At 46.7% G+C, this 15,988-nt stretch overlaps 1 protein-coding gene across 3 annotated transcripts in view; it reads left to right on the top strand.

Moving 5' to 3' along the window:
* LOC140393105 (leucine-rich repeat-containing protein 27-like) overlaps positions 1-15,988 on the top strand; it is a 142,082-nt gene that overhangs the window by 10,265 nt on the left and 115,829 nt on the right. For all 3 annotated transcript variants that reach the window (XM_072479147.1, XM_072479148.1, XM_072479149.1), the window contains exons 2-3: positions 431-561; positions 13,547-13,605. In XM_072479147.1, coding sequence (XP_072335248.1) covers positions 431-561; positions 13,547-13,605 — 190 coding nt within the window. The remainder of the gene's footprint in view (positions 1-430; positions 562-13,546; positions 13,606-15,988) is intronic.

Genomic DNA, 15,988 nt, shown 5'->3' with positions numbered 1-15,988 from the left:
AACGATAAATTATCCCTTAGTATCCAGGGATTTGCACGCTAGGTTATGAGATTATGAGGATAGATAGGGTAGACGGGGGAGTGGACCTGGGTACAGGGCTCTTTCGGAGGGTTGGTGCAGACGCAGTGAGCCAAATGGCCTCCTGCACTCTCGGGATCCTATGATTCTAAGAGCATGGGCAATATCTCTGACATTCTTGATTCCTGAATTCCTAAAACAAATTATCTGGTTATCACATTGCTATTTTTGGGTACTTTGGGAAAATTGGTTGCTGTAGAACAGGGACAGTGCTTTGGAAGAGCTTCATTATCTGTAAAACACTTTGGAACATCCTGAGGTTATGAAAGGCACTGAATAAAAGTATTTATTTTACTTTAATAATATGTCTACTATTAAACATGTCAGTCACTAAAATTATTTTTTCCGATAGAATTTATATCTGGAAGGAAACGCCATATCTGGACTTTCTGAGGACTTCTTCCATCAATTACCAAATCTTCTCTGGTTGGATCTGAGAAACAATAAACTAACAATGCTCCCTCTTTCAATTGGAGACCATAGGTTTGACAACAATTTTTCTTCATTGTCTTAAAAATGCATGCATGTCTGCCTCTGTCTTTATTATTTTTGCACCATTTATACTAGTCAAGCAAAGATTTACATTTGTAATAATAGAAATGATTTGTTCGTGATGTTTTTCTGCTTAGGAACCCATAAATATTTTGTGGGAATATTGGGTGCATATTATCTGCACTATCTGGGTGATATTCTGGTGGACAGGATCACCCTCCTTTATAGAATTCACTCTTATTTTTAGATTCCAGCAAATGACTAAACGATCAATAAAACTGCTATATTTACATGAGTAATGCTGTTTTGGTACCATGTTGACTCATGATGAAAGTTGGCGCATTTGAAATTTAAATGAACAGCACATTGCCTAAAAAGTAGAAAGCAGACAGTAGTGCTATAAAGGGTATTTAGTTTGGAGTCAAGGTTGTCATCTCATTTGTCTTCTCATTCATGTTTGAGGGTGGCATAGTAGCACAGTGATTAGCACTGTTGCTCCACAGCACCAGGGACCCAGGTTCGATTCCTGGCTTGGGTCACTGTCTGTGTGGAATCTGCACATTCTCCCCGTGTCAGCATGGGTTTCCTCTGGGCGCTCCGGTTTTCTCCCACATCCCAAAGATGTGCGGGTTAGATGGTCACTCTAAATTGCCCCGTAATGTCCAAAAGTTAGGTGGGGTTGCTGGGTTACAGGGTTAGGGTGGAGGTGTGGGCTGAGGTAGGGTGTCCTTTCGGGGGCCGATGTAGACTCGATGGGCCTCATGGCCTCCTTCTGCACTGTAAATTCTATGATTCTATAAGGTTGTAGATTTAAACCCCACATGAGCACCAAATCTAGACACATGCTCCAGTGCAGTACTGGGGCGGTGCTACACTCTTGGAGGTGCTATCTTTTGGTTAATACATGAAACTGAGGCAAAAGGAATACAAAGTATCCTTGGCACTATTTAATTGAGAGCATGGGCATTATCTTTCGTGACCTAGCCAATATTGATCCCTCAATCAACATAAATTTAAAACAAGTCATCTTATCATTATCACATTGCTGTTTGTGGACCAAAATGGGAGGATGGTAGGTCAGTCTCATAATTATATTTATAATTTTGGTTTATGATTTGGACTAAGTAACTATCACAAAATGCACACTGAATATCGCAATTCTTGTAATGTTGTTAAACGCAGGCCTTGTTTGCACTGAAAGACACGAGTGAGTGTAAGGGAATCAATCAGGTTCAAAGCAACAGCGTTTTTTGTTGAACATTGTAAAGTACAATGCTGTACATAGAAACACTCCACCTACTGAATTTTTTTCAAGGGTAAAGTGGAAGCCTGAATGGTGGAAGCTGTGCTTCCTGATTCTGCCATCTTCTTTTAATTTTGAAGCCCCAGATGTGGCTCCCGTGAAACTTTGCATTGGGTGAGGTGGAGAGGCTAAGTTAGCTGCTGTCCTTGGTTCGGGGGCTTTTTTTGGCAAAAATTACAAGGCCTTTTGGGAGGTAAGCGGAAGTCAGCAGGTCCTGACTCTGCTATCTTCTGATTAATTTGGAGCCCCAAGCGTGTCACTTGTTAACTTTGCATTGGTTGGCAGCAGAGAAGCCATTTTAAGACCGTTTGTGGTGATTTTATGCTTCTAATTTAATGCTTCAATCCCTTGGAATCACTCGTAAACATGAATCAGAAACGTCCAGCAAAGGATAACAGTGATTCTGATGCTGCTAAGAAAACAAGAAAAATAATCAATTAAGAAAATAAATGAGAGATTTTCAAACATTTTGAGGTCAGGGAATGAGCAGTTGATATTGTTAGGATGTCTGCGAAGGGGAGAACAATCAATACGAATGCTGAAAGAAAATCAAACAGTGCACAAAGTGTTACACATTTAAGTACTACCAGAATTAATTGGATTAGAAGCATGGAAAATACGAAAAGACTCTGAGAAATCTGAATTGAATACAAAACCTGATGCAAGTAGCCTCTTGGTTTAATGTTCATCCAAGGAAAAGCTAAAGCTTGTATGATTACTTACAAAATGGGCAAGGTCAGAATTCACAGTCAGCGAGTATCAGTGTTAATTGTGGGGCAAAATTCTCCCAAGCTTCCGCCGGCATGTTTGATGGTGGTCATGGGGGAGAGGGAGACTTGGGCTGGAGAGCCAGAAATCAGTTTCAAGCTAGTGTGAATTTACAACCTGATCTTTCGCTGGTACCCAGCATAGTGGGTCGTAAAACCCGCCAGAGGATGGTGTTAACCTCATTTGTATCCCGTTAATGATATGGAGCTGAAGGCCCCACCTCCCAAATTCTCTGTGATCCTGCGGGCAAACACGCCAGTGTGAAACACATTCGGAACAATGTGGCATGCAGAAATCATGCCTCATTTGAACTATGCCTGGGACTGTCTCCGGAGTTCAGGATCGAGGCCGCCCACAATCCTGGAACACCACAGCAGTGGGACAGTGCATCTGCAGGTGTACCTACCAGATTCAGTGCCCTGGAGCGGGTCCATCTTCCAGTCTGAGAATATTCCTGGAGATCCATCTTCGTTCTCCAGCGGCTCATCTTCTTTCTTCAATAGTGGGTCAGTGATGTTGGGCGCCTTTTCAATATGGCACCCAGACACAATGGTGGACTACACACCATCCAGACTTGCGAGTGCAAAATTAATTGGGTAAAGGGTGAAGGATTTAATGTGTTTTTCCACTGCTCGCTACAGGAAAATGCTCTACTTCATTGTTCACGGCACTTAGTCTCAAAATGGGAGAATTTTAGTCAGTTGGTTGAAATGTTTTAATAAATGTTCCTATTTGCATTACATTAAAGTGACTAACGAAGGGGCCGGTGCTGATACTCAATCAGTGTTCCTTCTTTTATTTGTTGTGAAATCATTTTTTAAACTTGCACCTTGTTGAATGAGGTATAACTGGGTTTTCAGTGGCATTCTAAATTCATAATTATTATTGGACATCTTTAATATCAAATTCTCCACTGCGATAAAAATGCTCTTTAAATATTTTTTTGGGAAGCTTTCTAATTCAGCTTCTACCTTAATTTCATATATATGGCCCAATAATTTATTTTGCTGTCAGTTTAAAAAATATGTATTATAATCAAAAATTCAGTGCTGTTTACTTCCTGGTTTGCTTTCTGTGAGAATATTTAAATTTGATTGGCGGCTTACTCTGCTTTTTGGCATCACTGCTGCTGAAGGCCTGCCCATCCTCTTAACTAGGCACCAGATTCCAGGAAAGGGGAAATTCATGCTGCAGCAATCACCAGATCTTTGTGAGCAGCTTTCTTCGAGGTCAATGCCATCATGTCATCTCTGACTGGGGAATCTAGCTCAGCGTATTGCAAAACATTCTGTAATTGTACAATTAACTCATGCCACTATTTTACTTGATTATATGAATAATCAATGCAAACTTATTTTGAGTGCCGCAGTGTATCAAGTAAGTTTCATTGCCTTCAGTATTTCAAGAATGTTTCTGTATGTTGTTGCTAACTTCTGGTTGGTTCAATTGGCTCTGTTTTATAACCTTTGCTCTCGAGTCGCCAGGTATCTTTATGATACCGCCACGAGGTTCAAGTAATGATCAATAACTCAATACACCGATTAGTAAGATTCAAATCAAAGCACATTTATTATACACATGCACAAATTCTACGTCTAAGCTACTTCTACAACTAACAGGCCTATACTTAACTTCGGACTGGCCCACCAGGTCAGGGGAACAAATGGCCTTTCGTTCGGGTTCTGAGTCTGCGGGATTCGAAGTTGGTACGGATTGGTAGCTAGGAGCACCTATCTCGTAGCGAGTGTTGACTTAAAACTTAGGTCTCTCGGCGGCAGCTGCACCGGTCACTGTCAAGGGTTGGTTCACGTTGCTGAGTGACCCGGTCAAGAAGAACTATTTGAACTTGGGACTTAACTTTTATAGTCCCCAGGGGCTTCCCGCCTTTCGGGGCGGACCCTGTACCTGGTTCTAGGTGATTGGACTTCATTCCAATTGCTTGGTTTGATTTCTCCAATACTGGAGAGGTTCCCTGATCGATGGGCGGTCTTGAGGTGTCCGTTAACCTCTTTTGTGTTGGCTCCTGCTGGCGCCGGGGAGTCTGGCTTAGCTTTGTTTGTCCCAAATGTTGCGATTGTTCCCGGGGATTGCTTATTAGTATGTAGATGGCTGGTACATTATTATGCAGATGGCTGCTGGTATCGATGCTGTCTGGGCTTTTTTGCAGAGTTTAATACACAGTAACTTGCACCTGCTGGTTTCTGCCTGTGTTGGCTGAATTTCCCTTCTGCCTTTGCGGTTCTCCATTTTAAATCTGGACTTGGCCAACTCGGGTGGCTACAATGTGTAACAATATCAGAGGGTGCAAGTGAAACAGTACCCTGCGTAGGGTTGGCAACATGATTTTTATTTTGGATGAGATCTTTTGGCTGTTCACCCTAGCGGGAACCTCCTGTCCCTTCAACATCTCACCCCCGCCTCGAGTTTCCCGGCGGTGCAGGAGATCCCACTGCCAGTCAGTGGTGGGCTGCCTACCCCCACCGAGACACTCCACGGAGAGGCCAGAGAATCTCGGCCTCTATCGTTTTTGTTTTTATGTCACAAGGGAAATGTTGTACTTTTTTAATGTTCATTTTGCACAACCTAATCAATCTCCTGATTTTTTTTTTCCTTTTGGCTGAATTTCACCAAACACACTGCTCCAGTTTGCACCACAGGACCAGCCAGTCTGAACATATGCTAACTCAGTTGTAATCAATCATGCTAACTCAGTTGTAATCAATCAATCAGTCATTCACTTACACCCACTAATTAGCTCCCAATTACCTGTTTGCCATCCAGTTGCGTTGTGTAAAAGGCTTAATTGACATAATTGCAAGGCAATTGGATCTTTTCGCTAAAACATTGTGCAAAAAGCAGGCTTAAACTCCAATAAATAAAAGCCTGCACGCAGCCAGAACATTCGTGCTTTTTTAATATAAAGGTTTACTAAATCCCCAAATGTTTGCAGGAGATCAGAGGACATTAAGCCTGAAGGGAAATGAAAATGACAGGCGCCACTGAAAGCAGAGGAAGTACGTTGCTCTTTCTTGACAGATGGATTTGAAGTTTTACCTTGATTGAAAAGGATGCTGGAGTTTTGCTGACCGGTTCAGCTTGAGGCACTTGGAAAATAAAATAAAATGCCTGAGATGCAGAGTTTCAGGTGAAAAACAAACATCTCTTGCCAATATTGGCCTGGAGTAATTTCTCGCTCATCTCAGGAGTTGATGTTTGATAGAAGTCAGCCAGCATAGAAGCAGTTGTGAAGATAGTTTGTGGAACAGTCCGGTGGTTTAAATTGTGGTATAGTGGGTCTGTTGTAATAATAGTCCTGTATATGAACCTCTTACATATCACATTTCAAGTCCCGTTACATTCCGAGGCCTACAGTTGTTGAGCTCTGTCCCGAGTGAGACCTAAGCCTACCACAGTGATTGAGAGGCCTAGGTACAACATAATAATGACTCCATGGTCAGAAAAAGAAAGAAAGGTGTACACTTAATACGGCTTTCAGAACGACTGGATATCCCATAATGTTCACAATCAATCGTGTAGCTTTGAACTGTAGCTACTTTTGTAATGTTGATGTGGCAGCTAGTTTGAGCACAGCAAGCTCCCACAAACAGCGAAGGAATAATGATCAGATGATCTGTTTGTGTGATGTTGATTGAGGGATAGATATTGGCCAGGACTTTAGGGTTGACTCCTGCTCTTCAAAATAGTGAGGCAGGATCTTTGATGTCCACCTGAGTTGGCAGGCACGGCCTCTGTTTAATGTTTTATTTTAAAGACAGATCCTTCTGTGCCAGTGGTTCAACTGTACAGTGGGTGATATCTTGGCAACCTAATTCTGCAACAGGATTTTTTTTTTTTGTGTTGTGAATTAATTAAAGGAACGCATACCAGAAATAATATGAAAGTACTTCATTTTCATGTCACAGTCTCCTGTTTCCTCTCCTTTTTAAGGCCTAAATTTTCCTCTCATTTCCAACATGTTTTTTGGGTGGATTTGGGGCAGCTGGAAATCAATTCGGGGATCAAAATGTTGATTCTCTGTCATTTTCATGGACTGCATCAACTTTCAAGCTAACAGTCATCACATGCAAATTATTGGGACGAATCTTCTGAAAAATCGCAATCACCATTGGATTGCCACGCCGCTATTATTCATAGAACATAGAAGATTACAGCGCAGTACAGGCCCTTCGGCCCTCGATGTTGCGCCGACCTGTGAAACCACTCTAAAGCCCATCTACACTATTCCCTTATCGTCCATATGTCTATCCAATGACCATTTGAATGCCCTTAGTGTTGGCGAGTCCACTACTGTTGCAGGCAGGGCATTCCACGCCCTTACTACACTCTGAGTAAAGAACCTACCGCTGACTTCTGTCCTATATCTATCTCCCCTCAATTTATAGCTATGTCCCCTCGTGCTAGACATCACCATCCGAGGAAAAAGGCTTTCACAGTCCACCCTATCCAATCCTCTGATCATCTTGCATGCCTCAATTAAGTCACCTCTTAACCTTCTCTCTAACGAAAACAGCCTCAAGTCCCTCAGCCTTTCCTCATAGGCTCTTCCCTGCATGCCAGGCAACATTCTGGTAAATCTCCTCTGCACCCTTTCCAAATTTTCCACATCCTTACTATAATGCGGCGACCAGAATTGCACGCAATACTCCAAATGCGGCCGCACCAGAGTTTTGTACAGTTGATACATGACCTCATGGCTCCAAAACCCAATCTCTTTCCCAATAAAAGCTAACACACCGTACGCCTTCTTAACAACCCTCTCAACCTGGGTGGCAACTTTCAGGGATCTATGTACATGGACACCGAGATCTCTCTGCTCATCCACACTGCCAAGAATCTTACCATTAGCCCAGTACTCTGTCTTCCTGTTATTCCTTCCAAAATGAATCCCCTCACACTTTTCTGCATTAAACTCCATTTGCCACCTCTCAGCCCAGCGCTGCAGCTTATCAATTTCCCTCTGTAACTTGCAACATCCTTCCGCACTGTCCACAACTCCACCAACTTTAGTGTCATCTGCAAATTTACTCCCCCATCCTTCTACGCCCTCCTCCAGATCATTTATAAAAATGACAAACAGCAGTGGCTCCAAAACAGATCCTTGTGGTACACCACTAGTAACTGGACTCCAGTCTGAACATTTCCCATCAACCACCACCCTTTGTCTTCTTCCAGCTAGCCAATTTCTGATCCAAACTGCTAAATCACCCTGAATCCCATGCCTCTGTATTTTCTGCAGTAGCCTACCGTGGGGAACCTTATCAAACGCTTTACTGAAATCCATATACACCACATCAACTACTTTACCCTCATCCACCTGTTTGGTCACCTTCTCAAAGAACTCAATAAGGTTTATGAGGCACGACCTACCCTTCACAAAACCGTGTTGACTATCTCTAATCAAATTATTCCTTTCCAGATGATTATACATCCTATCTCTTATAAACCTTTCCAAGACTTTGCCCACAACAGAGGTAAGGCTCACTGGTCTATAGTTACCGGGGTTGTCTCTACTCCCCTTCTTGAACAAGGGGACAATATTTGCTATCCTCCAGTCTTCTGGCACTATTCCTGTAGACAATGACGACATAAAGATCAAAGCCAAAGGCTCAGCAATCTCCTCCCTAGCTTCCCAGAGAATCCTAGCATAAATCCCATCTGGCCCAGGGGACTTATCCATTTTCACACTTTCCAGAAACTTGCAACAAAACTCCAGATTTCTTGCCTGGGCCTCTGAACCAGGCCTTCTGAAAAATGTGGAGCGTACCTGTTCTTGGAATCCTTCCTCATAGTGCAGGAGTGTCGGGGAAACCAAGCTACTTTTGTTAGCTGCTGTATTCTAGGAAGTTCAAATATCCCAAAGCCACTTGGAGAAGCTACCAAGAGAAGATGAGTATGCGGATGAGGGGCGGATGGTGGCAGGTAAGTGGATGAGGGGCTTGGGGTGGCAGATAAGTGGGTGAGGGGTGTAGGGTGGTAGGAAAGTGGGTGAGGGGCGTAGCAGGGCAAGAAAGTAGGTGAGGGGTGTAGCATGGCAGGTAAGTGGGTGAGGGGTATAGGATGGCAGGTAAGTAGGTGAGGGGTGTTAGGTGGCACATAAGTGGGTGAGGAGTGAGGGGCTTGGGATGATTAGATTTAGATTTATTGTCACTTGTTCCGAGGTACAATTAAAAGTATAGATCTACTTGCAGTCCAGGCAGAGCACTCAATACAGAAAAACATGAAAACATGGAACATTCGATAAATGCACGATGTAAATATATAAATATTGAATATTGACATTGGTTGCAGCATACGTAGTATAGCGCTACAACGTAGAGACAATAAGTAGAAAGATCAATTCAGTCCATAAGAGTGCCATTCAGGAGTCTGGTAGCAGCGGGAAAGAAGATGTTTTTGAATCTATCGGTGCGTGTTCTCAAACTTTTGTATCTTCTGCTCGATGGAAGAGGTTGTAAGAGAGAATGACCCAGGTGGGAGGTGTCTTTGATTACGCTGTCCGCTTTCCCAAAGCAACGAGAGGTGTAGACAGTCAGTGGATGGGAGGTGGGCTGGTGTGATGGACTGGGCTGTGCTTATGAATCTCTGTAGTTTCTTATGTTCTTGGGCTGAACAGTTGCCATACCAAATTGTGATGCAACCAGATAGGATGCTTTTTGTAAAAAATCTTTTTATTTTCCACATTTTCATCAAACAAACAATAAGATAAAACAAAGAAACAATCTCAAAAACGGTCCCGTCAATTTACATTCTGATACATCGACTCGTACATTCCAAAAATAAGTTTTTAAAAACAGAGAAAAACAAACCAACCCCCCACAACCACCACACCAGTGTTCAATGGCACCAAGTTCCCGAAAGTGCATGATACAAAATCCTCATGAATTGTAGAACCCCTCCTTCCCACCCCTTAGCTCAAATTTCACCTTCTCCAGGGTCAAGAATTCCAGTAGGTCTCCCAGCCACGCCAAGGCACAGGGTGGAGAAGCTGACCTCTACAACAACAGGACCAATCTCTGAGCAATCAGCGAGGCGAAGGCTGAAACATCTGCCCCTGCACCAGCCTGCAACTAGGGCTGGTCCGACACCCCAAACATGGCTTTGAAGGGACCCGGTTCCAAGTCCACATGCTGCATCACATGCACCCCCAAGTACCTGAAGTGGGTTGCTGCTCTGCAAAATGGCAGCCCCCCCCCACTCCTGCCCCCACCCCTGCTGGGACACCATAAAATACTCACTCTTCTCTAAATTTAATTTATACCCTGGGAATAACCCGAATCTTTGGAGCAGCCCCATTATATTCCCCACCTATGTACTCTCCTCAAACATCCCCACTATCAACGGCGCCAACGTGTCTTTGAACTCCACTGGGAACCCATCCAGTCCTGCCGTCTGCCACAATTGCAACCTCATGATTGCCTACCTTACCTCCTGTTTCCCCCATCGGCCCCTCCAACCCAGCCCTATCCTCCTCACTCAACATCGGGTACTCCAACCCATCCAGGAACTCCCTCATCCCTCGCTCCTCTCCTGATGGCTCTATACAGCTTCTTATAAAATTCTTTAAAAACTTTATTGATCTGCACTGGAGCCACCACCTCCTATCCAGCACCTGGACTATCTCCCTCGCCGCCACCTCCCTCCAGAGCTGGCCTTCTCCCCCTCTTTCTCCCCATATTCATAAACTGCTCCCCTAGCCCGCCTCAGTTGGCGCACCCGTAGACAACTGGTCAAACTCATTCCTCCTGACCGCCTCCAACATCTCTACCAACATTTGAAGCTCTTCCCGCTCCTCTTTGTCCAATTTGGCCTTAAATGATATCACCTCTCCCCTTCTCTTGCACCACCGCCTGCGTCACTTCCCCAATACAGTCAAATCCTACATACTCCTCAATCACTGTCTCCATCTTTTCACAGAAGCTTTGGTCCCTCAACAACCCTGCATTCTCCACCCCGCCCTCTGGCTTACCTCCCTCTCCAGGACTACATCCACCCAATGCGGCGCATGGTCCGAGATCGCTATTGTCGAATACGCCGATCCCTTGATTCCATCCAGTAATGCCTTCCCTACCACAAAATAGTCTGTACTCTAATACACTTTGTGCACCAGGGAAAAGAATGAATACTCGGGTGGAAGAACCTCTCATCTCCTTCATGAGCCAAGTCGGCAGCTTTGCCCCCCGCACCTTCCTCCCCAACTTCCACTGGGCGAGTGAGCGCGGCTGCGACCTGTCCATCCTTGGCTCTTGCACCATATTTCAATCCCCTCCTACTATTAGCTTGTGTGTGTCCAAGTCCGGGATGGCCTCCAACATCCTCTTTGCAAACCTTGCATCATCCCAGTTGGAGCCATATGCACTCGCCAGTGCCACCAACCTCTCCTCCAATGCCCGTGTTACAATCACATATCTACCCCCTGGTCCGCTACCACCTTCTCCAACTGGAAGCTCACCTTCTTGCTCCCCAATACCACTACTCCCGAGCCCTGCTATCAAACCCAGAGTAGAATACCTGGCTCACCCATCCCTTCCTGAGCCTCACCTGGTCCTTCACCCTCAGGTGAGTCTCCTGCAGCATCGCTACATCGGCCTTTAAGTATTTTAGGTGCGCAAACACCCTCAACCTCTTCACTGGGTCCTCCAAACCCCTCGCGTTCCACGTTACTATTCTGACAGGGTCTCACCGCCTCTGCCCTTCCTATCCTCCATCATCATAACTCTGGGCCCTGCCCATTGGACCTGGCCCACCACATCCTTTTGTTGACATCAAAACTTTAATCCCCCCATCAGATTCCTCTTGAAAACACCTCTCTCAGTATCAATCCCATCCCCCAACGTTCACACCTCTCAGGCCCATCGAAACCTGTTTGACCAGGCTCCAATGACCACGGCCTGTCCCCCACCACACTCCCCTTCACCAGCCAACCTATGCTTGCGAGTATGAAAGCCCCTGCCCAGGCCTCCCTCCTACTAATACCCTCCCCCATGCCCAGTTCCTGAAAATTAACCATTAGACAAACATCTAAACAAACCCAGAAAACTGCCATTGTGAAAAAGCCCAACTCCCACCCTTCCCAGGCTTGCAACTTAAACCATAATAAGAATCGAGAAACAAAACTATATACAACCTTTCACCTCCCTACCTACAGTCCAAAACAAAACCCCAGTCCCATTTCTCATTTTAGCCCCAGTCCTTCAGCCTTCACAAAAACCTCCTCCACCATCTCGAAGTGGAAATCTTTTAAGTTGTAGGTCACCCTCAACTTCTCTGGATACACCACGCCGAACCTCACACCACTGCTGTACAGTGCCGCCTCCACCCGGCCGAAGGCCGCCCATCTTCTCACCAGCTCCATAGTTAAGTCCTGGTATATACGTATATCAGCTCCTGCCTAGAGCACCTCACACCTCTGCTTTGCCCAAATCAGGACCTCCTCCTTAACATGGTACTTGTGAAAGCAAATTATTGCCGCCCTTGGCGGTTCATTCGTCTTTGGTTTGGCTTGAACGACCGATGACCTGTCCAGTTCATACTGGGAAGGTTCTTCTCCCTCCCCCAGTAACACCGCCAACATCTTAGCAAAGAACTCAGTCGGCCTGGGGCCCACCATCCTTTCGGGCAGACCCACAATTCTGACGCATAGACCTATTCTCCAGGTCCTCCAACTTTGCTCTTTGTCCTTTGTTGGCCTCCACCACCCACTGCAGCTCCTCACCCATCGAGGTGAACTGATTGCTGTGCTGCGACAAAGCCTCCCTCCATCCTCTTCAACTTCTCTCCTTGGTGCCGCATCTCTGTCGATGTGTCGAAATCGCCACCTTCACCGGGGCAATTGCCTCCTCCACCAATACCTTAATTTCTGCCATCATTTCTTTCCTCATCACCTCCATGTGTTTGGCAAAGTGCTTTTCAAACGCCCCGGCCATCACCTCGGTCATCTTCTCCACAGTGAAGGGCGCGGCCCCACCCAGCGACCCAGCCTCCGCTATCTTTTATCCTGCCGGGCTGACCCGCTCACTCGTCGGCGAACTTCATTTGCCCTCTTCTTCCCATTGGCTTTTTTCTGGTTTTCAACATCCCCCTCCTTCCTTATGTCTTCCTGCACCCGTTCATCCAAAAACTGCCCCTATGATCGGGCATTAAATTCTGAAAAACCGAGCCTCGAGCAGGAGCTAGCCAACGTCCGACTTGCATCGAAATGCTGCCACCGGAAGTTTCCAGATAGGATGCTTTCTATTGTCCATCTATAAAAATTGGTGAGAATCATTGTAGATATGTCAAATTTTCTTAATTTCCTGAGGAAGTAAAGGCGCTGTTGTGCTTTCTTGGTCGTAGAATCGACATGGGTGGACCAGGACATATTGTTGGTGATGTTTATCCCCAAGGAATTTGAAGCTGTCAACCATCTCTGCCTCTGCATTGATGCAGACAGGGGTGTTACAACACTTGGCTTCCTGAAGTTGATGACCAGCTCCTTGTTTTGCTGACATTGAGGGAGAGATTGGTGTCATTGCACCATGCCACAAAGTTCTACATCTCCCACCTCTTGACAGCTGTCCATGCCAGTGTGCAACATCTGGTCTTCTTAACTCTGGTGTACTTTGCATCCTACATTTCCTTTCACTTCGCAGAACCTTAAGAAATCCGAACTGCATGCTCTGAAACCGTTCCTTAAACATTTCCATCTTGCTTCCTTTCTTCCCATCTTCAAAAACATCCGTGATGTCCATTTCTTTAATCCTGCCTTGGGTTTCTCCACTTCCTTTACTAGGGCTGCTAAATGTCTACTTTCACCATTGTAAACTCCATGGATCATTTTACTGTGATGAAGGCAGTGAGTAAATGCAGGTTGTTGTAATTATTTGACATTTATTTTGCTTTTTACAGATGCCTTAAAACATTGCTTCTTGAGGGGAATCCTATCCGAAAGCTGCCAGTGGAGCTTGGTTAGTGTGAAATTCTAATTCTATTAATTGGTTCAATATACTTTTTTATACCAGCTAGTGCGGTTAAAAACAAAACTTGACACATCAAAGTCAAAATAGTTAGCCAAGTTGTGATCCTCCTGCATAATACTTCGAGACTGTTTTGCATCCCATGACAAGTTTCAATTTGTTTATAGTTCACTGGCTTCCTATTCACTATTACGAATTTAACATCTCTTGCCTTATTCCCTTCTCTAAACCACCAGCACCATTCCTCAGTTTAGAGTTTGTGCCTTTGTCGTACTGCTCCTTAACCTTTCCTGTAACAGTAATCCAATTTTTTTGTTTTAATTGGTGACAGTAGGCTACTCTGAAAGAGTTAACAACTGTCTCTGCAGTGACAAAAATGTATTACTTAGATTGATGTTTCCCTCTTTCGATAGAGTATGCTTTTAGTCACCAATCTATGCTATGCTTACTCCAGCTAAGTTTGCAAATTGCAGATGTGAGCCTCTTGGTTTTTCTCAGCAATAAAACACATTAGTAAACTAACACCCTACCTACCCCTCAGTAGATAAGACTGCATTGGCACAACATGAATCTTTAGTTGCTGCATGTGCATTCTGATTCTGTATTTCTGTCTAAATGCTTTTTTCCCGTGGCTTAAAAAATAGATGACCTTAATCTTTTATCTTTATAAACAAGATGCCCCAGCATGCCTCACTGTCAAAAATACATGGGATATGGCTTGTAAGATTGTTGTCCGATATTGAAACAATGGAGATCATTATTTTGAATTATGTGTCCTGCAGTCTTCCTGGGAAGCCTACCATAATCCCAATCTCCTCAAAGTGACTGAGGACTCAGCAGTTTGCCAGATTGAATTTAATAGATTCTTAATGCACCACAAAATTTACGTTCTTCCAGGATCTCCTTTCTACTGGACAGGACAGAAGAAAGTCTATTGTCTTAGAAGTATAACTTTCCTAACCCCCCACCCCTATGTTTCTCTCTGATTCAATCAGCCTGTCTTTATTTTTATCAGTATTAACTGGTTTTGCTCACGGGTAGGCTGGGGTATAGTTGTAACAAGAAGCATTATCCCATTTGAAGTCAAAGAGTGCACCATGATCTAGGAAGGTGGATCACCATTTGGAAGAGGAGAACCAGAGGCTTTTGAGCAGTGCACAGTGGTGTGGAGTGGAGTGGAGTGGGAAAGGGGAGTGGAGTGGGAAAGGGGAGTGGAGTGGGAAAGGGGAGTGGAGTGGGGAAGGGGAGTGGAGTGGGGAAGGGGAGTGGAGTGGGGAAGGGGAGTGGAGTGGGGAAGGGGAGTGGAGTGGGGAAGGGGAGTGGAGTGGGGAAGGGGAGTGGAGTGGGGAAGGGGAGTGGAGTGGGGAAGGGGAGTGGAGTGGGGAAGGGGAGTGGAGTGGGGGAGGGGAGTGGAGTGGGGGAGGGGAGTGGAGTGGGGGAGGGGAGTGGAGTGGGGGAGGGGAGTGGAGTGGGGGAGGGGAGTGGAGTGGGGGAGGGGAGTGGAGTGGGGGAGGGGAGTGGAGTGGGGGAGGGGAGTGGAGTGGGGGAGGGGAGTGGAGTGGGGGAGGGGAGTGGAGTGGGGGAGGGGAGTGGAGTGGGGGAGGGGAGTGGAGTGGGGGAGGGGAGTGGAGTGGGGGAGGGGAGTGGAGTGGGGGAGGGGAGTGGAGTGGGGGAGGGGAGTGGAGTGGGGGAGGGGAGTGGAGTGGGGGAGGGGAGTGGAGTGGGGGAGGGGAGTGGAGTGGGGGAGGGGAGTGGAGTAGGGGAGTGGAGTGGGGGAGGGGAGTGGAGTGGGGGAGGGGAGTGGAGTGGGGGAGGGGAGTGGAGTGGGGGAGGGGAGTGGAGTGGGGGAGGGGAGTGGAGTGGGGGAGGGGAGTGGAGTGGGGGAGGGGAGTGGAGTGGGGGAGGGGAGTGGAGTGGGGGAGGGGAGTGGAGTGGGGGAGGGGAGTGGAGTGGGGGAGGGGAGTGGGGGAAGGGGAGGGGGGAAGGGGAGTGGGGGAGGGGAGTGGGGGAAGGGGAGGGGGGAAGGGGAGTGGGGGAGGGGAGGGGAGTGGGGGAGGGGAGGGGAGTGGGGGAGGGGAGGGGAGTGGGGGAGGGGAGTGGAGTGGGGGAGGGGAGTGGAGTGGGGGAGGGGAGTGGAGTGGGGGAGGGGAGTGGAGTGGGGGAGGGGAGTGGGGGAAGGGGAGGGGGGAAGGGGAGTGGGGGAGGGGAGGGGAGTGGGGGAAGGGGAGGGGGGAAGGGGAGTGGGGGAGGGGAGTGGGGGAGGGGAGGGGAGTGGGGGAGGGGAGGGGAGTGGGGGAGGGGAGTGGGGGAGGGGAGTGGGGGAGGGGAGTGGGGGGGGAGGGGAGGGGAGTGGGGAGGGGAGTGGAGTGGAGTG

The sequence above is a fragment of the Scyliorhinus torazame genome, chromosome 16 (assembly GCF_047496885.1).
Source record: "Scyliorhinus torazame isolate Kashiwa2021f chromosome 16, sScyTor2.1, whole genome shotgun sequence".
Classification (NCBI taxonomy): Eukaryota; Metazoa; Chordata; class Chondrichthyes; order Carcharhiniformes; family Scyliorhinidae; genus Scyliorhinus; species Scyliorhinus torazame.
This window is presented reverse-complemented; position numbering and strand designations above follow the sequence as displayed.